The following is a 26426-nucleotide window of genomic DNA, read 5'->3' on the forward strand; positions in this document are numbered from 1 at the left end:
AGTGAGGAACAGGGAAGAGAGTGTGGCATATAACGAGGGAGGGAGAAAGATGGAGGGGGAGTGAGAAAGAGAGAGAGTGAGAAAGTATGTGATATCATTGCAGTGCTTCAGTATTTCATTTCCAGCTGACACCAAATTGTCATTTGTTTTGTATGAATCTGACCCAAGTGATTTTTTCTTCTTCATCAGGGCCTTGCGTTTTAATGAATGCATCACATTTCAAAAGTACATTTTTGTAAATGCACGAATGGTAGGCCCTGTGGTTGTAGGCCCTACATTTCTGGGGTTATAGTGATTGTAGTTTGATGCCACGTTTTCATTGTGTCCCCAGGCCACCGGACCCTTTACATCGGGGTCCACGTTCCCCTGGGGAGGAAGTCCCACCGACGTCACCGTCACCATGGCGGCCACAACAAAAACAGCAGGAAGAGATCCAAAGAGAGGGAATCTGGGGTGGACGGCGATGGCAGAGAATCACCCTCCCACAGTAAGTCTATGGGGGGAGTGTGCTGCAAAGAAGGTTCCCTGTGAAAATGTGACCAAACCACACTATTTGAAAAAAGGGTTCCAAAAGGGTTCTTCAGCTGTCCCCATAGGAATACCCTTTTTGGTTCCATGTAGAACCATTTTGGCTTCCATGCAGAACACACTGTGGAAAGGGTTCTACATGGAACCCAAACAGTTCTATTTGGAACTGAAAGGGTTCTACCTGGAACCAACAAGTGTTCTTCAAAGTAGTTTTTCTTTCTAAGAGTGTAAGTCTATAGGGGCAGTGTACTGACAAAATGTTCCCTGTGAAAATGTGTGACATGTCATTTGTTCTTGTTTCTCTGTCATTGACACTAGTCAGGTCTCAGATCTCTTTGTGGTCTTGCCAACTATCATTAATGAGCCAAAAGAGAACAGAAGTTGTGATCCTGATTCAATAACGCAATGGTAATGCAAATATTGGGTTATGCAAATATTGGAATTCTATCACTTTTTTTGTACCACAGATCCTTTTTTCTCAAGTTGCTAAGCAACCGCTATTTGTCTGTCCTGACGAATAGTTGCTAGCTCATGTCGAATTTCTCAAACTAAATCAGTGACCCCGCACAAAATCTGTCTGCATAGTGAAAGTTGAGATTGCCGTGAGGCCAGACCGTTGGTAAGAGTGCAGAACAGACTGGCACCAAGGCTACATTGATTGACGTCTCTTCACACCTCTTCTCGCTCTCCTGCTCTATCCTTTTTTATCCCTCTCTTTCTTCTTTCTCTCTCTCTCTCTCTCTCTCTCTCTCTCTCTCTCTCTCTCTCTCTCTCTCTCTCTCTCTCTCTCTCTCTCTCTCTCTCTCTCTCTCTCTCTCTCTCTCTCTCTCTCTCTCTCTCTCTCTCTCTCTCTCTCTCTCTCTCTCTCTCTCTCTCTCTCTCTCTCTCTCTCTCTCTGTCTCTCTCTCTCTCTCTCTCTCTCTCACACCATGCTCTCTCTCTCTCTCTCTCGCTCACCATGCTCTCTCTCTCTCTCTGTCTATCTGTCTCTCTTTCAATTCAAGGGGCTTTATTGGCATGGGAACATATGTTAACATTGCCAAAGCAAGTGAAGTAGATAATATACAAAAGTGAAATAAACAATAAAAATGAACAGTAAACATTACACTCACAGAAGTTCAAAAATAATAATCTTGCTGCTGTGATGGCACGCTGCGGTTTGTCACCCAGTAGATATGGGAGTTTATCAAAATCGGATTTGTTTTCGAATTCTTTGTGGATCTGTGTAATCTGAGGGAAATATGTGTCTCTAATATGGTCATACATTGGGCAGGAGGTTAGGAAGTGCAGCTCAGTTTCCACCTCATTTTGTGGGCACATAGCCTGTCTTCTCTTGAGAGCCAGGTCTGCCTACAGCGGCCTTTCTCAATAGCAAGGCTATGCTCACTGAGTCTGTACATAGTCAAAGCTTTCCTTAAGTTTGGGTCAGTCACTGTGGTTAGTTATTCTGCCACTGTGTACTCTCTGTTTAGGGAAAAATAGCATTCTAGTTTGCGCTGTTTTTTTGTTAATTCTTTCCAATGTGTCAAGTAATTATCTTTTTGTTTGGGTCTAATTGTGTTGCTGTTCTGGGCCTCTGTGGGGTGTGTTTGTGTTTGTGAATCGAGGCCCAGGACCAGCTTGCTTAGGGGACTCTTCTCCAGGTTCATCTCTCTGTAGGTGATGGCTTTGTTATGGAAGGTTTGGGAATCGCTTCCTTTTAGGTGGTTGTAGAATATAACGTCTCTTTTCTGGATTTTGATAATTAGCGGGTATCGGCCTAATTCTGCTCCACATGCATTATTTGGTGTTCTACGTTGTACACGGAGGATATTTTTGCAGAATTCTGCATGCAGAGTCTCAATTTGATGTGTGTCCCATTTTGTGAATTCTTGGTTGGTGAGCGGACCCCAGACTTAACAACCATGAAGGGCAATGGGTTCTATAACTGATTCAAGTATTTTTAGCCAGATCATAATTGGTATGTCGAATGTTATGTTCCTTTTGATGGCATAGAATGCCCTTCTTGCCTTGTCTCTCAGATCGTTCACAGCTTTGTGGAAGTTACCTGTGGCACTGATGTTTAGCCCAAGCGGTGTCTAGATGGACTTTGTATTTGTGGTCCTGGTGACTGGACCTTTTTTGGAATACTATTATTATAGTATAGTCCCCGAGATATGCAACTTTTCAGGGAAGTCAGGAACCAATACACACAGTCAGTAAGGAAAGCAAAGGCTAGCTTTTTCAAACAGAAATTTGCATCCTGTAGCTCTAACTCCAAAAAGTTTTGGGACACTGTAAAGTTCATGGAGAATAAGAGCACCTCCTCCCAGCTGCCCACCGCACTGAGGCTAGGAAACACTGTCACCACCGATAAATCCACGATAATCGAGAATTTCAAGAAGCATTTCTCTACGGCTGGCCATGCTTTCCTCCTGGCTACCCCAACCCCGGCCAACAGCTCTGCACCCCCCACAGCTACTTGCCCAAGCCTCCCCAGCGTCTCCTTCACCCAAATCCAGATAGCAGATGTTCTGAAAGAGCTGCAAAACCTGGACCCGTACAAATCAGCTGGGCTAGACAATCTGGACCCTCTCTTTCTAAAATTATCCGCCGCCATGTCGCAACCCCTATTACTAGTCTGTTCATATCATCCGAGATTCCTAAAGATTGAAAAGCTGCCGCGGTCATTCCCCTCTTCAAAGGGGGAGGCACTCTAGACCCAAACTGTTACAGACCTATATCCATCCTGCCCTGCCTTTCTAAAGTCTTCGAAAGCCAAGTTAACAAACAGATCACTGACCATTTCGAATCCCACCGTACCTTCTCCGCTATGCAATCCGGTTTCTGAGCTGGTCACGGGTAAACCTCAGCCACGCTCAAGGTACTAAATTATATCATAACCGCCATCGATAAAAGACAGTACTGTGCAGCCGTATTCATCGATCTGGCCAAGGCTTTCGACTCTGACAATCACCATATTCTTATCGGCAGACTCAACAGCCTTGGTTTCTCAAATGACTGCCTCGCCTGGTTCACCAACTACTTCTCAGATAGAGTTCAGTGTGTCAAATCAGAAGGCCTGTTGTCCGGACCTCTGGCAGTCTCTATGGGGTTACCACAGGGTTCAATTCTTGGGCTGACACCATTCTGTATACATCTGGCCCTTCTTTGGACACTGTGTTAACAAACCTCCAAACGAGCTTCAATGCCATACAACACTCCTTCCATGGCCTCCAACTGCTCTTAAACGCTAGTAAAACTAAATGCATGCTTTTCAACCGATCGTTGCCCGCACCCGCCCGCCCGACTAGCATCACTACTCTGGACGGTTCTGACTTAGAATATGTGGACAACTACAAATACCTAGGTGTCTGGCAAGACTGTAAACTCTCCTTCCAGACTCATATTAAGCATCTCCAATCCAAAATTAAATCTAGAATCGGCTTTCTATTTCGCAACAAAGCCTCCTTCACTCACGCTGCCAAACATACCCTCGTAAAACTGACTATCCTACTGATCCTTCGACTTCGGTGATGTCATTTACAAAATAGCCTCCAACACTCTACTCAGCAAACTGGATGCAGTCTATCACAGTGCCATCCATTTTGTCACCAAAGCCCCTTATACCACCCACCACTGCGACCTGTATGCTCTCGTCGGCTGGCCCTCGCTACATATTCGTTGCCAGACCCACTGGCTCCAGGTCATCTATAAGTCTCTGCTTGGTAAAGCACCGCCTTATCTCAGCTCACTGGTCACGATAACAACACCCACCTGTAGTACGCGCTCCAGCAGGTATATCTCACTGGTCATCCCCAAAGCCAACACCCACTTTGGCCACCTTTCCTTACAGTACTCTGCTGCCAATGACTGGAACGAATTGCAAAAATCGCTGAAGTTGGAGACTTTTATCTCCCTCAACAACTTTAAAAATCAGCTATCCGAGCAGCTTACCGATCGCTGCAGCTGCACATAGCCCATCTGTAAATAGCCAACCCAACTACCTAACTCATCCCCATATTCGCTTCTCGGCCTTTTGGCTCAGATCAAGTGTAGTATCTGTTCTTATCAGTTTAATATCTGATACGTCCCCCATCGGGGGACTACATATTAAATGGATTTTTTGAACAGGGAGTCGGAAATGGGGCTTGCTCCGTCCGCTCCACGCATCGACCCGGTATTGCAGTACCTCCGGGAAGTAGAGCGTTGGACTGTGGTTAGAGTGGTTAGAGCGTTGGACTAGTAACTGAAAGGTTGCAAGTTCGAATCCCCGAGCTGACAAGGTACAGTCTGTCGTTCTGCCCTTGAACAGACAGTTAACCCACTGTTCCTAGGCCGTCATTGAAAATAAGAATTTGTTTTTAACTGACTTGCCTAGTTAAATAAAGGTTAAATAAATAAAATAAAAATATTGTTTTTATTTACTTTTTGCTCTTTTGCACACCAGTACTTCTACTTGCACATCATCATCTGCACATCTATCACTTCAGTGTTAATTTGCTAAATTGTAATTACTTTTCTACTATGGCCTATTTATTGCCTTACCTCCTTACTCCATTTGCACACAGTGCATATAGATTTTTCTATTGTGTTATTGACTGTACTTTTGTTTATCCTATGTGTAACTCTGTGTTGTTTTTTGTCGCACTGCTTTGCTTTATCTTGGCTAGGTCGCAGTTGTAAATGAGAACTTGTTCTCAACTGGCCTACCTGGTTAAATAAAGGTGAAATAAAAATAATAAAACATTTTGGTCTTACTGAGATTTACTGTCAGGGCCCAGGTCTGGCAGAATCTGTGCAGAAGGTGCTGCTGTAGGCCCTCCTTGGTTGGTGACAGAAGCACCAGATCTTCAGCAAACAGTAGACATTTGACTTCAGATTCTGGTAGGGTGAGGCTGGGTGCTGCAGACTTTTCTAGTGCCCTCGCCAATTCGTTGATATATTGTATATATATGTTGAAGAGGGTGGGGCTTACGCTGCATCCCTGTCTCACCCCACGGCCCTGTGGGAAGAAATGTGTGTGTTTTTTGGCTATTTTAACCGCACACTTGTTGTTTGTGTACATGGATTTTATGATGTCGTATGTTTTTCCCCCAACACCACTTTCCATCAATGTATATAGCAGACTCTCATGCCAAATTGTGTCGAAGGCTTTTTTGAAATCAACAAAGCATGAGAAAACTTTGTCTTTGTTTTGGTTTGTTTGTTTGTCAATCAGGGTGTGCAGGGTGAATACATGGTCTGTCGTATGATAATTTAGTAAAAAGCCCATTTGACATTTGCTCAGTACATTGTTTTCACTGAGGAAATGTACGAGTCTGCTGTTAATGATAATGCAGGGGATTTCCCCAAGGTTGCTGTTGACGCATATCCCACGGTAGTAATTTGGGTCAAATTTGTCTCCACTTTTGTGGATTGGGGTGATCAGTCCTTGGTTCCAAATATTGGGGAAGATGCCAGAGCTAAGGATGATGTTAAAGAGTTTTAGTATAGCCAATTGGAATTTGTTGTCTGTATATTTGATCATTTCATTGAGGATACCATCAACACCACAGGCCTTTTTGGGTTGGAGGGTTTTTATTTTGTCCTGTAGTTCATTCAAGGTAATTGGAGAATCCAGTGCGTTCTGGTAGTCTTTAATAGTTGATTCTAAGATTTGTATTTGATTATTTATATGTTTTTGCTGTTTGGTCTTTGTTATAGAGTCAAAAAGATTGGAGAAGTGGTTTACCCATACATCTCCATTTTGGATAGATAATTCTTCATGTTGTTGTTTGTTTAGTGTTTTCCAATTTTCCCAGAAGTGGTTAGAGTCTATGGATTCTTCAATTACATTGAGCTGATTTCTGACGTGCTGTTCCTTCTTTTTCCGTGGTGTATTTCTGTATTGTTTTAGTGATTCACCATAGTGAAGGCGTAGTCTCAGGTTTTCCGGGTCTCTATGTTTTTGGTTGGACAGGTTTCTCAATTTATTTCTTAGATTTTTGCATTCTTCATCAAAACATTTGTCATTGTTGTTCATTTTCTATTTGAGATTTTTAGATTTGGTAGGGAAGCTGAGAGGTCAAATATACTGTTGAGATGTTCTACTGCCAAGTTTACACCTTCACTATTACAGTGGAACGTTTTGTCCAGGAAGTTGTCTAAAAGGGATTGAATTTGTTGTTGCCTAATTGTTTTTTGGTAGGTTTCCAAACTACATTCCTTCCATCTATAGCATTTCTTAATATTACTCAGTTCCTTTGGCTTTGATGCCTCATGATTGAGTATTGCTCTGTTCAAGTAGACTGTGACTTGCTGTGCTGTGGTCTGATAGGGGTGTCAGTGGGCTGACTGTGAACGCTCTGAGAGACTCTGGGTTGAGGTCAGTGATAAAGTAGTCTACAGTACTAGTGCCAAGAGATGAGCTATAGGTGTACCTACCATAGGAGTCCCCTTGAAGCCTACCATTGACTATGTACATACCTAGTGTGCGACAGAGCTGCAGGAGTTGTGACCCATTTTTGTTGGTTATGTTGTCATAGTTGTGCCTAGGGGGGCATATGGGGGAGGGAATGTTGTCACCTCCAGGCAGGTGTTTGTCCCCCTGTGTGCTGAGGGTGTCAGGTTCTTGTCCGTTTCTGGCATTTAGGTCGCCACGGTCTAGTCCCTGGGTCTGGAAATGATTGATTTCCCCCTCCAGGATGGAGAAGCTGTCTTCATTAAAGTATGGGGATTTTAGTGGGGGGATATAGGTAGCACACAGAAGGACATTTTTCTAAGGTAATTTCCTTTTGAATTTCTAGCCAAATGTAAAATGTTTCTGTTTTGATTAATTTAATGGAGTGAGTTAGGTCTGCTCTATACCAAATTAGCATACCCCCTGAGTCCCTTCCATGTTTCACACCTGTTAGTTTGTTGGATGGGACTACCAGCTCTCCGTCACCTAGAAGGGCAACCAGTGTGTCTGTCTCCTCTATACCAGGTTTCTTGTAGGATGACAATGTCTGCATTTCCGATTTCTTTGATGAAGTCCAGGTTCCTGATCTTTAGGCCAAAGGCAGATGACTTCAGGCCTTGGATATTCCAGGATGAGATAGTGAAGGCTTTGTGTTCCATAAAGTGTCTAATGTTGTTGGTCGTGTGGTTTGGCCTCAGGCCAGGAAGTGTGAGCAGAGCCTGCTGAGCATCTGGTACATGCTATTGGCTTGGGCTAGTGTAAGAGTGGGGGTTGGGCCTGTTTGCCCGCTCACTGCCTGGGCGTATGTGTGACTTCCATGTTGAGGTCCTCTTTGTGGGGGTGGGGTGCATGGGGTGGGCAGGAGGGGCATAGGTCTGATCTGAGGGGGCCTAAATGGGGTGTGTGCATGGTTGACTTGGGGGGGGTGTTGATCGGTTGGGGTGGGGGTGTGTATGTGTCTGGTGGTGTTGTGGTCTGGATGTAGGTCCTCTTGGTGTGGGTTTTCTATGTGGGGGTCAGGGGGGGGGGGGGGTCCCGCAGGTCTGGGAGTGTGTCTCGCTGGTCTGGGTGGGGTGTCTATTGATCAGTTGCTCCTGTGTGAAGTGTTGGGGCTGCATTTAAGAGCGATGTCCTTTAGAGTCCGGGCGAAGGTGGGCTGTGCTGCCCACCAGGTGGACCTGGTCATAGAGGCTGTTCAAGTCCAGGGTGGAGTGGAGGGCTAGGAAAACATTTGGTTTTGAGGCACAGTCACAGGAAATACTTGCGTTTACCAGCTGTATTGTAGCAGGGAAGTCTTTTCGTGGTAGCAGGGTGGAGATAACCACTTGTGCATTGGGGAAAGTAGAAGAAGCTTTTTCAATCACTCCCGTCAGTGCTGTGGCCACCCTTTCCTGCTGTGGTCTCAGGTCGTTTGTGCCTGTGTGTATTATTATGTGGCTAGGTGACCCTAGTTGGTCCTCAGACAGAAGGTCTAGGGCACGCTGGGTGGACACCAGAGTTTAGACACACTGTGTTTGGGAAAAAAGTTTTTTTTCTTTCTCTCACCCCCCTTTCTCTCTTACTCATCTTCCCCCTTCTCCCTTTCTTCCCCCCTCTCCACACCCCCAACCCTCTCCTTCGCCTCCTCTACCCCTCTACAGCAGACACTCCTGCCCAGAGGGTGCAGTTCCTTCTGGGGACAGAGGATGGTGATGAGGAGCACATACCTCATGCCCTCTTCACTGAGCTGGATGAGATCTGCCTGAGAGAGGGCGAGGATGCAGAGTGGAAGGAGACCGCCAGGTAACCAATCGCACGACCCGCTCCAGCTTCACAGCCAATCAGGTGTCCGTTTTTCTGCTTATGCGTATCTGTGTGTGTGTGTAGGTGGCTGAAGTTTGAGGAGGACGTGGAGGATGGAGGCGAGCGTTGGAGCAAGCCCTACGTGGCCACCCTGTCTCTTCATAGCCTATTTGAGCTGAGGAGCTGCATCCTCAACGGCACTGTGCTGCTGGACATGAGGGCCAACTCACTGGAGGAGATCGCCGGTACGTAGAGTGGTGCTGGATTGGAGGGTGGCCAGAAGGTTGCTGGTTCAAATCTGAGGGTCGACGGGGAAAGTCTGGCGGGTGTGAGTCTGCAACTGGAGAGTTACCGGAGTTAGAATATGAGGTGCCAACTACTGCCGTTGTGCCCTTGAGCAAGGCACTCAAACCCCTAACCAATCTATATGTGTGTTCTCTCAGATATGGTCCTGGACCAGCATGAGGTGTCGGCCGCGGTGGGGGAGGACGTGAGGAGGAGGATCCGTGAGGCGCTCCTGAAGCAGCACCACCACCAGAACCACAAGAAGCTGGCCAACCGCATCCCCATCGTACGCTCCTTCGCCGACATTGGCAAAAAGCATTCCGAGCCCCACTCCATGGACAAGAACGGTGAGCTCACCAACCAACCAACCAACCAACCAACCAACCAACCACACACAAATCACAGTTTTGTGGCTTTTCTGATTGTTCTCCTGTATTGTGTTTCTATGTGACTTGATGCGTTGTTTGATTAATATCTCAACTACTATCTACATTCTCTCCTTTTGTTTGTGTGTATGTGTCTATGTCTGTATGTGTCTGTGTGTGTCATATGTCATATGTGTGTGTGTGTGTGTGTCATATGTCATATGTGTGTGTGTGTGTGTGTGTGTGTGTGTGTGTGTGTGTGTGTGTGTGTGTGTGTGTGTGTGTGTATATATATATATATTGTGTATATATATATATATATATATTGTGTATATATATATATATGTACATATATATGTACATATATGTACACAGTTGAAGTCTGAAGTTTACATACACTTAGGTTGGAGTCATTAAAACTCGTTTTTCAACCACTCCACACATTTCTTGTTAACAAACTATAGTTTTGGCAAGTAGGTTAGGACATCTACTTTGTGCATGACACAAGTAATTCTTCCAACAATTGTTTACAGACAGATTGTTTCACTTATAATTCACTGTATCACAATTCCAGTGGGTCAGAAGTTTACGTACACTAAGTTGACTGTGACTTTAAACAGCTTGGAAAATTCCAGAAAATTATGTCATGGCTTTAGAAGCTTCTGATAGGCTAATTGACATGATTTGAGTCAATTGGAGGTGTACCTGTGGATATATTTCAAGGCCTACCTTCAAACTCAGTGCCTCTTTGCTTGACATGGGAAAATCAAAAGAAATCAGCCAAGCCCCCAGAAAAAAATTGTAGACCTCCACAAGTCTGGTTCATCCTTGGGAGCAATTTCCAAATGCGTGAAGGTACCACGTTCATCTGTATAAACAATAGTACGCAAGTATAAACACCATGGGACCACGCAGCTGTCTTACCGCTCAGGAAGGAGATGCGTTCTGTCTCCTAGAGATGAACGTACTTTGGTGCGAAAAGTGAAAATCAATCCCAGAATAACAGCAAAGCACCTTGTGAAGATGCTGGAGGAAACGGGTACAAAAGTATCTATATCCACAGTAAAATGAGTCCTATATCGACATAACCTGAAAGGCCGCTCAGCAAGGAAGAAGCCACTGCTCCAAAACCACCATAAAAAACCAGACTACGGTTTGCAACTGCACATGGAGACAAAGATTGTATTTTTTGTAGAAATGTCCTCTGGTCTGAAGAAACAAAAATAGAACTGTTTGGCCATAATGACCATCGTTATGTTTGGAGGAAAAAGGGGGAGGCTTGCAAGCTGAGGAACACCATCCCAACCGTGAAGCACGGGGGTGGCAGCATCATGTTGTGGGGGTGCTTTGCTGCAGGGGGAACTGGTGTACTTCACAAAATAGATGGCATCCTGAGGAAGAAAAATTATGTGGATATATTGAAGCAACATCTCAAGACATCAGTCAGGAAGTTAAAACTTGGTCACAAAGGGGTCTTCCAAATGAACATTGACCCCAAGCATACTTCCAAAGTTGTAGCAAAATGGCTTAAGGACAACAAAGTCAAGGTATTGGAGGGGCCATCACAAAGCCCAAACCTCAATCCTATAGAAAATATGTGGGCAGAACTGAAAAAGCGTGTGTGAGCAAGGAGGCCTACAAACCTGACTCAGTTACACCAGCTCTGTCAGGAGGAATGGGCCAAAATTCACCCAACTTATTGTGGGAAGCTTGTGGAAGGCTACCCAAAACGTTTGACCCAAGTTAAACAATTTAAAGGCAATGCTAGCAAATAGTAATTGAGTGTACGTAAACTTCTGACCCACTGGGAATGTGAAATACAAGCTGAAATAAATGATTCTCTCTACTATTATTCTGACATTTCACATTCTTAAAATAAAGTGGTGATCCTAACTGACCTAAGACAGGGAATTTCTACTAGGATTAAATGTCAGGAATTGTGAAACTGAGTTGAAATTTATTCGGCTAAGTTGTATGTAAACTTCCGACTTCAACTGTGTATATACATATACAGTGGGGAGAACAAGTATTTGATACACTGCCGATTTTGCAGGTTTTCCTACTTACAAAGCATGTAGAGGTCTGTAATTTTTTATCATAGGTACACTTCAACTGTGAGAGAAGGAATCTAAAACAAAAATCCAGAAAATCACATTGTATGATTTTTAAGTAATTAATTTGCATTTTATTGCATGACATAAGTATTTGTATACTGTATACACGTCTGCTTGTGTCTGCTTGTGTCTGTGTGCATGTATGTGTGTTCGTTTACAAATCCAGTCGACAGCTCCCCCCTCTTTTGCACCTTTAAGACGAAGGCACCCCCCAAGACTGACACAAACACACGCAGACAGGCCTTCAGACAGGCCTTCTCCTGCAGGCCATGCTCTCTGTGTGTGTCCACCTCCACCATCACCTCTTCCCCATCTTTAAGCCCCACCCCGTCAAAGCACTCCTGCCGTGGCTACCTCCCCTCAGATCCAGACAGCCAATCCCTGCCTTGCTCTATTCGCTTCAGCTTCCACCAGGCTGTTGGCCAGGGTTACTGCCCTATCCCAACAATGGACCCAGATGAGGAGATCTATACAGGCAACTAGCCAGGACGCCTATAATCTAGTCTGAGACTAACACTGGGCCTTTCTCAAATGGAACTCATTTAGATGTTGCAAGCACAGAAACCAGTCATAACCACTTCATTACCTCCAGTACGCCATAGATAATCTCCCTGTGTTTTCTCTAATCTCTTGGGCAGTCCCAAACCTTCAAAAGTAAAATACTACTACTTGCAAATTCAATTTAGGAAGTGCAACGTTTTGATCACAAAGACAATCGTCAAGGCCACATTCCTTCTTTAATCTAGGTAGGATTAATCAATTGATGAATTTCATCTAGATTATAATGTTACACTAAAAGTCTTAATCTGAATACAGTGCAGTATGTTGTCCAGTGAGAGTGACTAACAGGCTGGCTCTCTCCTGTCCTGATGTCTCCCAGGTCAGACAGTCTCTCCCCAGTCCCAGCCAGCCACCACAGAGGGCAAGGAACATGTCAGCCGGGAGAACAGCCATGTGGACTTCAGCAAGGTAAGTCTCCACTCATCTAGCCTGGTCGCACCATTATTTGTATGTTCTGTATAGCCAACTCGTATGGTTGTTGTCATACTAAGGTTGGCTACCAGGCTACCCAAAAGTTTCCACTAAGCACAATTCTACTTTTTTATTGACATGCAGTACATTAGCTAGTAGCTACATTACTGTGACTATGCTAACCACCAGTTAGTATGTGTTAGACCAGTGCCTATGCTGTGTGACCCACTCAAAGCGTTTAGCCATTTCTCTGTAGCTCAATGAATAATAAACCCACTGATTCTAGTCACAACCCAGTATCTAGCCAGACATCTGCGGTAGCCTATTTATGACAGATTTCTCAGTGGGCCTATCCATGATCCCTTGGCCCTCATTTCAGTCGACCCTATTTAGCATATTTTCCTATCTCCTATTAGCTAAATAGGATTATTGTCTGTAGATTGACCTCCACTTCATGAAGAAGATTCCCCCCGGTGCAGAGGCATCCAACGTCCTGGTGGGGGAGCTAGAGTTCTTGGAGCAGCCCGTGGTGGCCTTTGTCCGCCTGTGTCCCGCCGTGCTGCTCAACGGCCTAGCTGAGGTCCCCATCACCACCAGGTCAGACACGCACACTCTCATTTTATTATAATATTGTTGTTAATGATGATTACGGTTAATACTATGAATTGTATGTGTTCGGAACTAAAGTGGGATAGGTGTTTTTGCATTGGGTAAGTTCCTGAGTGGATGCACTCTATTTAAGGTAAAAAAAATAAAATGGTTAAAACCTTATCTCTCTGTTCTCCCTCAGGTTCCTGTTCATTCTGCTGGGGCCTCTGGGAAAAGGACCACAGTACCATGAGATTGGCCGATCCATCGCAACTCTGATGACAGACGAGGTAAGTAGCCACGTTGCATTAGTCCTGTGTGCACTTTTCCCTGTGTGGCCTTTGGTTATGTTAGCCAAGTTTAAGAACAGCTCATGATGACGCATACAGGTTAACCCCATTCCCTCTCTGCTCCTCCCAGGTGTTCCATGACGTGGCGTATAAAGCCAAGGACAGGAACGACCTGGTGGCCGGCATCGATGAGTTCCTGGACCAGGTGACTGTGTTGCCACCTGGGGAGTGGGACCCCTCCATCAGGATAGAGCCGCCCAAAAACGTGCCCTCTCAGGTGAGCCTCTTCCTGGTGGTGTCTATGCCATCACCCCTAACCAGAGACTTATTTTGAGATGCATATATATTTGACTCTGACCCTATGCCATCATCTCTTAGTTTGTTTCCGACTTCATCACTGACTAAACCCTATCTGAATTTGACTCGGATTTAACTGCTGGTGTACCCCAAGGACACACTCTAAATCCCTTCTGAATCCATTTGTTTTGTTTTTCTATCATCAGCTGTTTTTGGAACGTGCCAGACTGCTTGTCCTTAAAAAAGCAGTCCTGTGTTGTTGGAAGGAATGTTTTTCCTGACAGGCTATTTTAGGACAATCCCTACTAGTGGAGATGCATTGAAAATAAATGATATAGCTATTTTTGGCAAATAAATATTTATTTTCCATCCGACCTCTGACCTCTATTCTTTACCACACAGGAAAAGCGCAAGGTCCCTCCTCTACCCAACGGAGATCTGGGAGAAGCAGAGGAACCTGGTGGCCATGGAGGCCCAGAGCTACAGCGCACAGGAAGGTAGGTTTGAGTGTGTGTGTGGTGGTTGTGAGTTGAAGGGAAGTGGTGTGCATGTTTGGGCTGAGATTAGGCTGGCTAGAACTGTGAGTATGATCTACAGCACTGTGGACCATCTAAGGTCCTCTTTGTCTTTCAGTCCCCGGTTTGTCTCCTCTCCGGCTCTCCCTGTCCCCAGCAGTACATCTAGCCATCCTTTAAAAAACACACATCCTTATGGGTCTCTCTCGTTCCTCAAGCTCTGCGTTCACAAAAAGAGCTGTGATTGATTCAGTGTGATACATGCATTTAGAATCATCCATGCATACTTTTCTACATAAGACCAGCATCACTTATTAAAATGTGGCTCGACAACACTGGGGAAAAAACTCTAGCTATTTTGGTAACGCTTCATTGTACAATTTGACGTCCACATACAAATGACTAACTGCATTAACTAAGGGCTGATTTGAATCTTTTATTAAGCCATTATTAGTTTGTCATGTAATCATGTCCACTTATAATACGAGCACTAAGTGTGCATTAACTAAGTGCTGACCTGAATCTGTTTAATAGGCGATAATTAGTTCAATAGTTAATAGCCTACAGCATTCGCTCATAAGCATTTTGATCCTGTAAATAAAGTGTTACTTAATCTTTTAAAATGCCTAATAAATACTTAACAGTGCAAAATAATGTATATGAATTATTAGTAGCTTATAAGTACTTATGGACACTCACATTACAGTGTTACAACTTTATTAACAATACTTTATTGCAGGTGTCATGTGTTCTGGGTATCTACAGTAGTGTAGTAGAGGGTATCTAGAGCGAGGAGGAAGCTGCAGTAGTGTGATACAGTATATTTAGAGGGAGGCAGTAGGCTATGTGCAGTTGTAGTAAGTGGTACTGTATGTCGTGGGATTTTAAGTGATGTAGTTGTAAGGGATGCTCCCTGCTACAGTAGGTCTCTGAGGAACTCATCCTGACGTGTAAAGTAGATTGGCCTGCAGCCCAGTTCTGCTATGAGCCATGATCTCCCGGAGGGCCACAGCATAGCATCCATCCCCGCTCGGCTGAAATACCACTCAAAGTCACCCCCCCCGTTACCACGGCAACCGCCTCTGGCTAGGTCGCCATGTGCTTCCTCTAACATCAGAATGTTTCCTCTCTCCTCCTAGTGTGTGGCCTGTGAGGGGGAAAAAATATTTAAAAACACACTATGGTGCATACTTTTTAATTGAAACTGAAAAATGAAAGGGAACACATATGACTCCTTTTACTTCATATGGTATTTGATGCTGGTTCACTAAGGTGGTGTGTGTGTGCTCGTGTACATCCGCTAATGTGTGTGTGATTTCCAGGTTCTTTGGAGGGTTCTTCATGGACATCAAGCGCAAGGCGCCCCACTACCTATCTGACTACACGGACGCTTTGAGCCTGCAGTGTCTGGCCTCCTTCCTTTTCCTCTACTGTGCCTGCATGTCTCCTGTCATCACCTTCGGAGGACTGCTGGGGGAAGCCACCGAGGGACGCATAGTAAGACACACCGCTCATACCACATGACACGCGTTGGCTTTGCTGCGTTAACAACATGTTATCACGAATGGCAGGAGAACAGTCTGGCTTTCTGAAGGCCTACTTCACGTGTTCGCTGGGATTTCTGATGGAGTAATGCACAACAATAAAGCACTTTTATATTCACACGTTAGGTAAGCACGATGGTGTCCTGATGAAGCTGAACTAAACGAATAGCTAGGTTTTGGTTGCCGTATCCCTTAGTAGACACCCATGTTCAACAAATAAAGACTGCACAGACAGTGTAGTTATTATGAAAGTGCTATGTAACCTGTCGTCCATTAACCCATTACTGTCACTTCCCCTTTTGGCCAGAGTGCAATTGAGTCGCTGTTCGGAGCCTCCATGACGGGGATAGCCTACTCCCTGTTCGCTGGGCAGCCTCTCACCATCCTAGGCAGCACAGGCCCTGTTCTAGTCTTTGAGAAGATTCTCTTCAAATTCTGCAAGTGAGTTTGCCCCATTTCAGATACATTGTCACATTGTCTTAGGTGCTCTCATCACTGTGACATGGCTACAGTACATTGTTCCTGGCATTCAGGAAGACTTTAAGTATATGGGGTTTTCTAAGGCTGTCTGTGTTTGTGTGTGCGTGTGTGCGTGTGTGCGTGTGTGTGTGTGTGTGTGTGTGTGTGTGTGTGTGTGTGTGTGTGTGTGTGTGTGTGTGTGTGTGTGTGTGTGTGTGTCCGTGTGTGTGTCGCTCGTGTGAAAATCGGTGACAACCTCGGCCCAAGAAGAAATTTCCTTTTGGTCTAATAGTTAAGACGTTGGTCTTCCGAGTGGGAGATGAGGGTTCACATCCCACCAGTTACACGTGTGTGTTTGTCCACAGGGACTATAACTATGGCTACAGTTGAAGTCGGAAGTTTACATACACTTAGGTTGGAGTCATTAAAACTCGTTTTTCAACCCGTTTTTCAACCACTCCACAAATTTCTTGTTAACAAACTATAGTTTTGGCAAGTAGGTTAGGACATCTACTTTGTGCATGACACAAGTCATTTTACCAACAATTGTTTACAGACAGATTATTTCACTTATAATTCACTGTACCACAATTCCAGTGGGTCAGAAGTTTACTTACACTAAGTGGACTGTGCCTTTAAACAGCTTGGAAAATTCCAGAAAATGATGTCATGGCTTTAGAAGCTTCTGATAGGCTAATTGACATAATTTGAGTCAATTGGAGGTGTACCTGTGGATGTATTTCAAGGCCTACCTTCAAACTCAGTGCCTCTTTGCTTGACATCATGGGAAAATCAAAAGAAATCAGCCAAGACCTCAGAAAAACAATTGTAGACCTCCACAAGTCTGGTTCATCCTTGGGAGCAATTTCCAAATGCCTGAAGGTACCACGTTCATCTGTACAAACAATAGTATGCAAGTATAAACACCATGGGACCACGCAGCCGTCATACCGCTCAGGAAGGAGACACGTTCTGTCTCCTAGACATGAACGTACTTTGGTGCGAAAAGTGAAAATCAATCCCAGAACAACAGCAAAGGACCTTGTGAAGATGCTGGAGGAAACAGGTACAAAGTATCTATATCCACAGTAAAACGAGTCCTATATCGACATAACCTGAAAGGCCGCTCAGCAAGGAAGAAGCCACTGCTCCAAAACCGCCATATAAAAGCCAGACTACTGTTTGCAACTGCACATGGAGACAAAGATCGTACTTTTTGTAGAAATGTCCTCTTGTCACGTTCCTGACTTGTTTTCTGTTGTTTTGTATGTGTTTAGTCGGTCAGGGCGTGAGTTGGGGTGGGCATTATATGTTATGTGTATCTATGTTGGTTAATGGGTTACCTGATATGGTTCTCAATTAGAGGCAGGTGGTTTACGTTTCCTCTGATTGAGAACCATATTAAGGTAGGTTGTTTCACATTGTTTGTTGTGGGTGGTTGTCTTCCGTGTCTGTGTCTGTTTGCACCACATGGGACTGTTTCGTTTGTTCGTTCGGTTTTTGTGTAGTCTATTTTCCTGTTCGTGCGTTCTTCGTGTTATGTAAGTTCGTTTGTTCAGGTCTGTTGACTCCGTTTTTTATTTTGTAAATTCTCAAGTGTTTTTCGTGTTCGTCTTTATTCTTTAATAAACATCGTTATGTCAAATTACCACGCTGCATATTGGTCATCTGATCCTTCTCGCCTCTCCTCGTCTGAGGAGGAGGACGAAGTAGACGTTCGTTACACCTCTGGTCTGATGAAACAAAAATAGAACTGTTTGGCCATAATGACCATCGTTATGTTTGGAGGAAAAAGGGGGAAGCTTGCAAGCCGAAGAACACCATCCCAACCGTGAAGCACGGGGGTGGCAGCATCATGTTGTGGGCGTGCTTTGCTGCAGGAGGGACTGGTGCACTGCACAAAATAGATGGCATCCTGAGGAAGGAAAATTATGTGGATATATTGAAGCAACATCTCAAGACATCAGTCAGGAAGTTAAAGCTTGGTCGCAAATGGGTCTTCCAAATGGACAATGACCCCAAGCATACTTCCAAAGTTGTGGCAAAATGGCTTAAGGACAACAAAGTTAAGGTATTGGAGGGGCCATCACAAAGCCTTGACCTCAGTCCTATAGAAAATATGTGGGCAGAACTGAAAAAGTGTGTGCGATCAAGGAGGCCTACAATCCTGACTCAGTTACACCAGCTCTGTCAGGAGGAATGGGCCAAAATTCACCCAACTTATTGTGGGAAGCTTGTGGAAGGCTACCTGAAATGTTTGACCCAAGTTAAACGATTTAAAGGCAATGCTATCAAATACTCAAATAGGTGTTGATCCTAACTGACCTAACACAGGGAATTTTTACTCTGATTAAATGTCAGGAATTGTGAAAAACTGAGTTTAAATGTATTTGGCTAAGGTGTATGTAAACTTCCGACTTCAACTGTATATATGCGAACAAATCTGGGACCAGGCTAATTGGAAATATATTGGCAGATAATGTTAAGTAGTACTGTATCACTGACATATTGACTGCTCCACTATAAATATATTTAATTTTAGTGACTCCATTTCCACTATGCAAAGATTTGGACAGAATCAAAGTGCGTGCATGAGTGACTGGCTTATGCTGAATCATGTCTCTCTGAACCAAGTCATTCATGCACGCTCGCACTTTGCATTGCAGTCACATATTGTGTGTGTGTGTGCGCATGCATGTGTGTGTGTGTCCGTGTATGTGTGCGCTCATGTAAAAATCGGTGACAACCTCGGCCCAAGAAGGAATGTCCTTTTGGTCTAATGGTTAAGACGTTGGCCTCCCGAGTGGGAGATGGGGGTTCGCATCCCACCAGTTACACGTGTGTGTGTGTGTGCATGTTTTTGTCCACAGGGACTATGACCTGTCCTACCTCTCCCTGAGGGCCTGTATCGGCCTGTGGACGGCGTTCCTCTGCCTGGTCCTGGTGGCTACAGACGCTAGCTCCCTGGTCTGTTACATCACCCGCTTCACAGAGGAGGCCTTCGCTTCGCTCATCTGCATCATCTTCATCTACGAGGCCCTGGAGAAACTCATCCACCTGGGGGAACACTACCCCATCAACATGAACAACAACCTGCAGAAACTCACCCAGTACTCGTAAGTCATGGAAATAGTATTAGTTAGTGGAACTAATACTCGTAAGTGGATCAAATAGTCATAAGTGGACCTGGTATTCCTCTAACTACCAGTACTTGCAAGTGCAACTAGTAAACTTAACTGTAGTACTCATAGGGGGAAGTAGTACTCCTTTAACTGCCAACAAATTAAACTAGTATTCTTAACTTGTAGTATACTCTTAGAAAAAAAGGTGCTATCTAGAACCTAAAAGGGTTCTTCGGGTGTCCCAATGGGAGAACCCTTTGAAGAACCGTTGTTTGTTCCAGGTTGAACCCTGTTGTTTCCAGGTAGAACTATTTTGGGTTCCATGTAGAACCCTTCCCACAGAGTGCTTTGATGATGTAGCTAGCTAACACTAAAACTATGTGTACAGGACTCTGGTATACTGTCTGTGTTTTGGTTTCAAAAAACTGTTTTCCAAAAATGAGTACACCCTTTTTTCTAAGAGTGTACTCGTTAATGGAACCAGTACTCCACTAACTACCGCTACTCTTAAGTGGAACTAGTAGGAGTGGTAGGAGTAAATCTGACCTCTTTGTTTAAGCAGCATTCTTAAGTGTAAGTAGTAGTCCACTTACAATACTGCAGGTGGAAAACAGTTTTTTGGGGCCAAAACACAGACAGTATACCAGAGTCCTGTACACATAGTTTTAGTGTTAGCTAGCTACATCATCAAAGCACAGATGGGCAATATGGGAAGTTTATCCAGTTTTTCGGTAATGCTCCAAGATTATTGCAGTATGCTGAATAATCCCATGTGTAAACTCAGGGACGTACATTAATACATTATGTAATCGTTCCAAGTCGATGTAATGTACGGTCAAGTTAATGTTTTCCGTACATTGGTGACGTCATCGAGATGAATCTTTATGGGTCATTCTATGTCATTTCGTGAAGCCATGTCACCCGCCATCTCAGATTGTTCTGAAATCCTTTCTGTAGTTAGAAACAGATAAGATTAGGACCCTGAAACGTTATTTTGTTGAAATATAATTTGATCTCTGAGAAATTAAATTGATGTCACCCAAATTGGCTGTTTTAATTTATAGGGTTCATATAATCTTAAACAAATATAGTACCTAACATCCGATTTGGACCATCATTTTTCATAACAATGAGTAAGACTTGAGGAATCCGATGAAAACCACCCACTGAACCACCACATCCCACCCCAACAACCAGTATACAGTATCAGTTCTCTATGTCTGGCACGTAGTACGGAGCTGCTGCTTGGAGTATTGCATCTTCATCCTTTGTAATGTATTCCCTGTGAATCTTGTGATGTTTTTTCCCCCCCTGTTCAGAGAAATTAGCCATCGAAGTCACTTGTATTCTGTATCATAAATTAATGTGAAGGTACCAAGTTTTGGCCACTAGATGCCGCTGTTCCTGCTACTGCCACCACACCCTTTTATCCATTTTGCTGGTCTCTTGTGTTTATTAAATGGATCACAACATTTTCTTTGCTACTTTAGGTAGACAACCAATTGCTTTTGCTCATATAAATCCTAAAAATTAAAATGGCCAATTTGGGTGCAATCCTTTAATTTCTCAGAAATCTATATTTCAACAAAATATATTTTTCAGGAACTCTAATCTTATCCGTTTCTAACTACAGAAAGGATTTCAGAACAATCCAAATCCTCTTTCTTGCGCTTTTTGCGGTGGAACAACTCATATAGTAGAGGACACAGATGTGTTGACATGTTTAGACTAAGGCTGGAACATGACGAGTGTGTGTGTATGTGTTTACTCGTGCACGTGTGTGTGTACTTGTGTGTGACTATTTATGTGTGTGTGTGTTTACTCGTGTGTGTGTGTGTGTACCCATGCATATGTGTGTTGTGCTCTGGCAGGTGTGCGTGTGTGGAGCCAAAGGATCCCAGCAACTCCACTCTGAGGTACTGGGAGGACAGGAACATCACTGCATCAGAGGTCAACTGGACCAGCATGGAGGTCAAGGTAAAGAGGGGTTTGAAGCCTAAAAGCCCTGATCTTGGGTTCAGGGGGATTAAGCCATGCTCTGTAAGGACTACCTCCTTCTGTAGCGGAGCACCAGCCGCACTGTGCAATCATCACATGAACTTCTAGAGGTCAGGAGTATTACAGTGCAGGGTCAGGCACCATGGGGGACTATTGACCAATAACCACCCCCTGAAGTAATATTGAGACATGATTGTTGTCTCTACCTTCTTGCCCTTTGTGCTGTTGTCTGTGCCCAATAATGTTTGTACCATGTTTTGTGCTGCTACCATGTTGTGTTGCTACCATGTTGTTGTCATGTTGTGTTGCTACCATGCTGTGTTGTCATGTGTTGCTGCCATGCTATGTTGTTGACCTAGGTCTCTATGTAGTGTTGTGGTGTCTCTCTTGTCGGGATGTGTGTTTTGTCCTATATTTTAATTCAATTTTTTATTTGTAATTCCAGTGCCCGCAGGAGGTCTTTTGCCTTTTGATAGGCTGTCATTGTAAATAAGAATTTGTTCTTAACTGACTTGCCTAGTTAAATAAAGGTTACATAAATAAAAAACTAACAATCTTTACTCAATTACTTCTAAAACATCACTCATCAGCAAATTGCTACAAATATTATATTGTATAAATATAGTGTATTTTTCATGGTGGCTATAGGGATAGACATTGTCTCTTGGTGGTACAATGTGTTTCCCCAGAGGGAACAGAACAGTGTCAGGATTAAAGACACGTAGGCAGGATTTCAACAGGATTTAACCACGCACAGTCACCATAGAGCGTTCTTTAAGTGTTCACTGTGACTCTGTCACACTTCTGAAGGCTTAGTGTGTCAATCTCACTCCCACGTATGCACACACACATGCATGCACATACTGTATGCACACCTGCATGGAGCCTGTCACGCACACATGCACGCACACACACACACACACACACACACACACACACACACACACACACACACACACACACACACACACACACACACACACACACACACACACACACACACTATGTGACTGCAATCCAAAGTGCATGCGTGCATGTATGAATGACTGGGTTCACACAGACATGGTTCAGCATTGGCCAGTCACTCATGCCCTTTGATTCTGTCCAAATCAGTGCATAGAGGACATGAAATGTATTTATAGTGGAGCCATTCCTATGAAATGTCAGTGGTAGAGTACTACAGATTATATGTACAAACATTTGATCTAACGTTGAGTGTGCCAATGCATTTCCAAATAGCCTGGTTCCAGATCTGTTAAGTGTGTAAAGCCTATGGTTGTGGCAACCATACAGTAAGAGTTGGCTGTACAAAGTGCAAACAGATCTGGGACCAGAGGCTAACTTCGACTGGGTCTTATTATCTTTCCTATCTAGGTAACTCGTGCCTTACAGTGGCCGTGTCCAAATACTCATACTTGCTTTCTAAATAGCAGGCTTTTTGGGTATGCGAAAATATAAAGTTTTATTGTATGTGAAATGTAAAAAAAAAAAGAAAGGTGTATGCTTTAAATGCCAGGATGTCATACTCAGTTTGCTGCAACACTATTGAGGAAGAGAATCGTCTTTTCACACCCACGTGTGTTTGACAACAGCTGATAATCAGAATAGGTGATGCGCTCTGCAAACATAAACAAATAGTGGGGAACAAGTGCGATTGTGCATTAGATGACGCTTTCTCAGTGTGGATGAGTAGTATGTTGATATTTGTTGCTTACTGAATAGCCTACATTTTTACTAAACAGCACGTTCTAAATCGTATGTAGTACTGTTAGTACACAGTAGGTAGCTTTAGTATGTAGTAGGCAAGATGGCCAGTCTATCCTGTTTAACTTCATAGGAAATATATGGGGTACGGGGTTCCACTCAGGTCTCTCTCTGTATCTTCCTGTTGTAGGAGTGCTCTGTGTTCCGGGGGGAGTTTGAGGGCAGTGCCTGTGGCCCCCACGGACCCTACATTCCTGACGTCCTCTTCTGGTCCGTGGTCCTCTTCTTCTCTACTGTCTTCATGTCCGCTTTCCTCAAGGAGTTCAAGACCAGCCGCTACTTCCCCACCAAGGCACGTCCATCTACACCTCATGCTTCCTGAGTGCAAGGAATGTGGACCGGTAGCCACATGCGCAGGGATTTCAATTATATTTGATTGATTGACGCTTGTCCCTTAATCTCTCCGACTTTGGTGGATGTATCAGTGTTCAACCGCCTACTGGTGCCTCATTGTATGAAATAATATGATAATCTACCCATTCTGTTTCAATCATATGGCAATGAGTGCTGTTGTGTGCTGCGGGAGTAAGAATGGATTTTCCGGTATACTGATGCCCCCTTGTGGCGTCTGAGATCCCTACACTTATTGCACTTTATTATTATTGTTATTATTATGATTATTTGCCTTTATTTAACCAGGTAAGTCATTGAGAACACATTGTCTTTTACAACAACGACCTGAACAAGATGGATGTGATACACCGTGCCGCCAAGCAGACAAGTGAAGACGTTGCAGACAATTCACTTGTATTCAAATGACACCGAGCACTAGGAGATTCACCATAAGCTCAGTTCCTAGTTTGACTGTGAGTTTCTCTTGCTCTTCAGGTGAGGGCCCAGATCAGCGACTTTGCTGTTTTCATCACCATCCTCACCATGGTCCTAGTGGACTATGCCCTGGGAATCCCCTCACCCAAACTGCAGGTCCCCAACAAGTTCAAGGTGAGTACACATACACACACACACACACACACACACACACACACACACACACACACACACACACACACACACACACACATACACATACACATACACACACACGGATCATGTTCACTCCCTCCCACAGCCAACCAGAGACGACCGTGGTTGGATAGTGAACCCAATAGGACGCAACCCGTGGTGGACCACTATAATCGCGGTCCTCCCTGCGCTGCTCTGCACCATCCTCATCTTCATGGACCAACAGATCACTGCTGTTATCATCAACAGGAAGGAGCACAAACTGAAGGTAATGGCTGCCAATTCATGTCATTCTACTGTGTCAGATTCTACTGCTATATGATGTTAAAAATGATCACAGCTAAAGTGTGAAATTGAAAATGTAACAGATCATTATTACAATATAATTAACAGTCTAAGCCCTAAAAGCTGATTTCTATTTTTGGGTTTTGACCAAACATTTTTTGGGGACTATATAATTTCTGTCCCATTTGGCTATGGCTGCCATTTCAACTAAAGCCTTGCATACTGTTCCTCATTTCTCCATAACTAAAGATCTGAACAGTATACAGTATATCTCCTTGTTGTTAATGTATCATAGACTATGTATACTGCCTGTATCTCTGCTGTATGGATGCTATAACCCCACATCTCTGGATCCCATCAACAGAAGGGCTGTGGCTACCACCTGGACCTGTTTGTGGTGGGGGTGATGCTGGGGGTGTGTTCTGTGATGGGCCTGCCCTGGTTCGTGGCAGCCACCGTGCTCTCCATCTCCCACGTCAACAGCCTGAAGCTGGAGTCAGAGTGCTCGGCCCCCGGGGAACAGCCCAAGTTCCTGGGGATCAGAGAGCAGCGCTTCACCGGCCTCATGATCTTCCTACTCATGGGCTGCTCCGTGTTCATGACCTCTGTCCTCAAGGTGAGGGAGGTCCGAGGTCAGACCTCAGATATACATGAGATCAATTACAACAAACACACACTTTAGCACAGTCACACACACAAGTGCATGTGCATAGTCCCACGCATACATAACTGTTGAAGACTAAATAGAGCGCTGTCTGTTTCCAGTTTATCCCCATGCCTGTACTGTATGGAGTGTTCTTGTACATGGGAGCGTCCTCACTGAGAGGTATCCAGTTCTTTGACCGTCTCAAGCTGTTTGGCATGCCGGCCAAGCACCAGCCAGACTTCATCTACCTGAGACACGTCCCCCTGAGGAAGGTCCACCTCTTCACCATCATCCAGCTCAGCTGCCTGGTCCTGCTGTGGGTCATCAAGACCTCAAATTATGCCATCGTCTTCCCCATGATGGTAACGTGTGTGGAGGGTGGGGTTGTGTTTGGGTGTGTAGGGTGGGCGTGTTGCTGGGGGGGGTCTGTGTGCGTGCACGAGAGAGAGATTGAGAAAGAGATGTCATGTCTGAGTAAGTTGGCATTTATTTCGCTTTTATATTTAATTCGGTGTTCACCTTAAGCTTTACGTACGGTAGGTACAGCACGTGTCGATGTCATTCACCACACTTAGTTGACAGGAGGAGAATGTGAGGAGGATTGCTTCTCTCCTCTAGGTGTTGGCTCTGGTGTTCATCCGTAAGCTTCTGGACTTCATGTTCACCAAGAAGGAGCTGAGCTGGCTGGACGACCTGATGCCTGAGTGGAAGAAGAAGAAACTAGAGGAAGGAGAAGAAGAAGAGGTATACAGTACTTGGGTCTCTTAAACATATTGAAGCCATACAGCTATGTTAGCACAGTATGACTCTATCAGTCATCTGGGCTTGTGGTGCAATAGTGTGTGATTTTTAACAGTCACTTTCTTGATTTCTCTCTCTCCAGGAGGAGCCCAGTATTATAGTGGATGAGGAGGAGGGGATAGTCACTTTGCCACTGGAAGGAAATTACAAGTAAGTCCAACTAACAAAACATCCAGAGACTGTGGGCACTAAAAGGTTAGTTAAAAAAGAAAAACCAACCGGTACAGGTTTTGGTGACTAACTATAGAGGGCCATGTTGCGCATGAGTTGTGTCAATTGTTCTGCCAATACCGCGGCACAACCACACTTTCTTTAGTGGCAGCAACAGAAAACATGATTTCAGCTAATTCAAGATCGGGGCCTAATCATCAAAACATGTCAGAGGATGTCTTGACCATGAGAACATGCAGTGACTGACAGAGCGTACTTGGTTTTGTGTTATTGTAGGAGCGATCCCGCGACGGTGAACATTTCTGACGAGATGTCCAAAGGCTCCTTCGGGAACGTGTGGAATAGTATTAGTCCCAGTGACAGCTCCAAGAAGGATCCAAGCTCCAAAAGGTTGGAATGTCCACCAACCAATCAATACAAACCTTTCAGCAAAAATGCCATTTAATCTATTTATTAGACCTGTATATTAGCCGCAAGCCATTTACCTGTCCAATCAACTGCTTTCCTGTTTTCTAT

The 26426-nt window shown here is 44.3% G+C and overlaps 1 protein-coding gene and 1 non-coding gene across 5 annotated transcripts in view; both read left to right on the forward strand.

Annotated features, from left to right (window-relative positions):
• Positions 1–26426, forward strand: part of LOC139532258 (sodium-driven chloride bicarbonate exchanger-like) — a 45895-nt gene that overhangs the window by 16509 nt on the left and 2960 nt on the right. For 3 of the 4 annotated variants that reach the window (XM_071329648.1, XM_071329646.1, XM_071329649.1), the window contains 21 exons: positions 332–487; positions 8590–8731; positions 8816–8976; positions 9175–9363; positions 12376–12464; positions 12907–13064; positions 13258–13345; positions 13476–13622; positions 14045–14139; positions 15480–15654; positions 16009–16142; positions 19031–19276; positions 21154–21259; positions 23175–23336; positions 23873–23986; positions 24114–24275; positions 24657–24908; positions 25058–25300; positions 25557–25682; positions 25822–25889; positions 26187–26300. In XM_071329648.1, the coding sequence (XP_071185749.1) occupies positions 332–487; positions 8590–8731; positions 8816–8976; positions 9175–9363; positions 12376–12464; positions 12907–13064; positions 13258–13345; positions 13476–13622; positions 14045–14139; positions 15480–15654; positions 16009–16142; positions 19031–19276; positions 21154–21259; positions 23175–23336; positions 23873–23986; positions 24114–24275; positions 24657–24908; positions 25058–25300; positions 25557–25682; positions 25822–25889; positions 26187–26300 (3127 nt within the window). The remainder of the gene's footprint in view (positions 1–331; positions 488–8589; positions 8732–8815; positions 8977–9174; positions 9364–12375; positions 12465–12906; positions 13065–13257; positions 13346–13475; positions 13623–14044; positions 14140–15479; positions 15655–16008; positions 16143–19030; positions 19277–21153; positions 21260–23174; positions 23337–23872; positions 23987–24113; positions 24276–24656; positions 24909–25057; positions 25301–25556; positions 25683–25821; positions 25890–26186; positions 26301–26426) is intronic. The other variant, XM_071329647.1, reaches the window with a different exon arrangement.
• LOC139533104 (U2 spliceosomal RNA) lies at positions 4531–4722 on the forward strand. Its single transcript, XR_011666702.1, has one exon. It is a non-coding gene; the product is annotated as a U2 spliceosomal RNA (small nuclear RNA).

Source organism: Salvelinus alpinus, chromosome 10 (genome assembly GCF_045679555.1).
Source record: "Salvelinus alpinus chromosome 10, SLU_Salpinus.1, whole genome shotgun sequence".
Taxonomy (NCBI): Eukaryota; Metazoa; Chordata; class Actinopteri; order Salmoniformes; family Salmonidae; genus Salvelinus; species Salvelinus alpinus.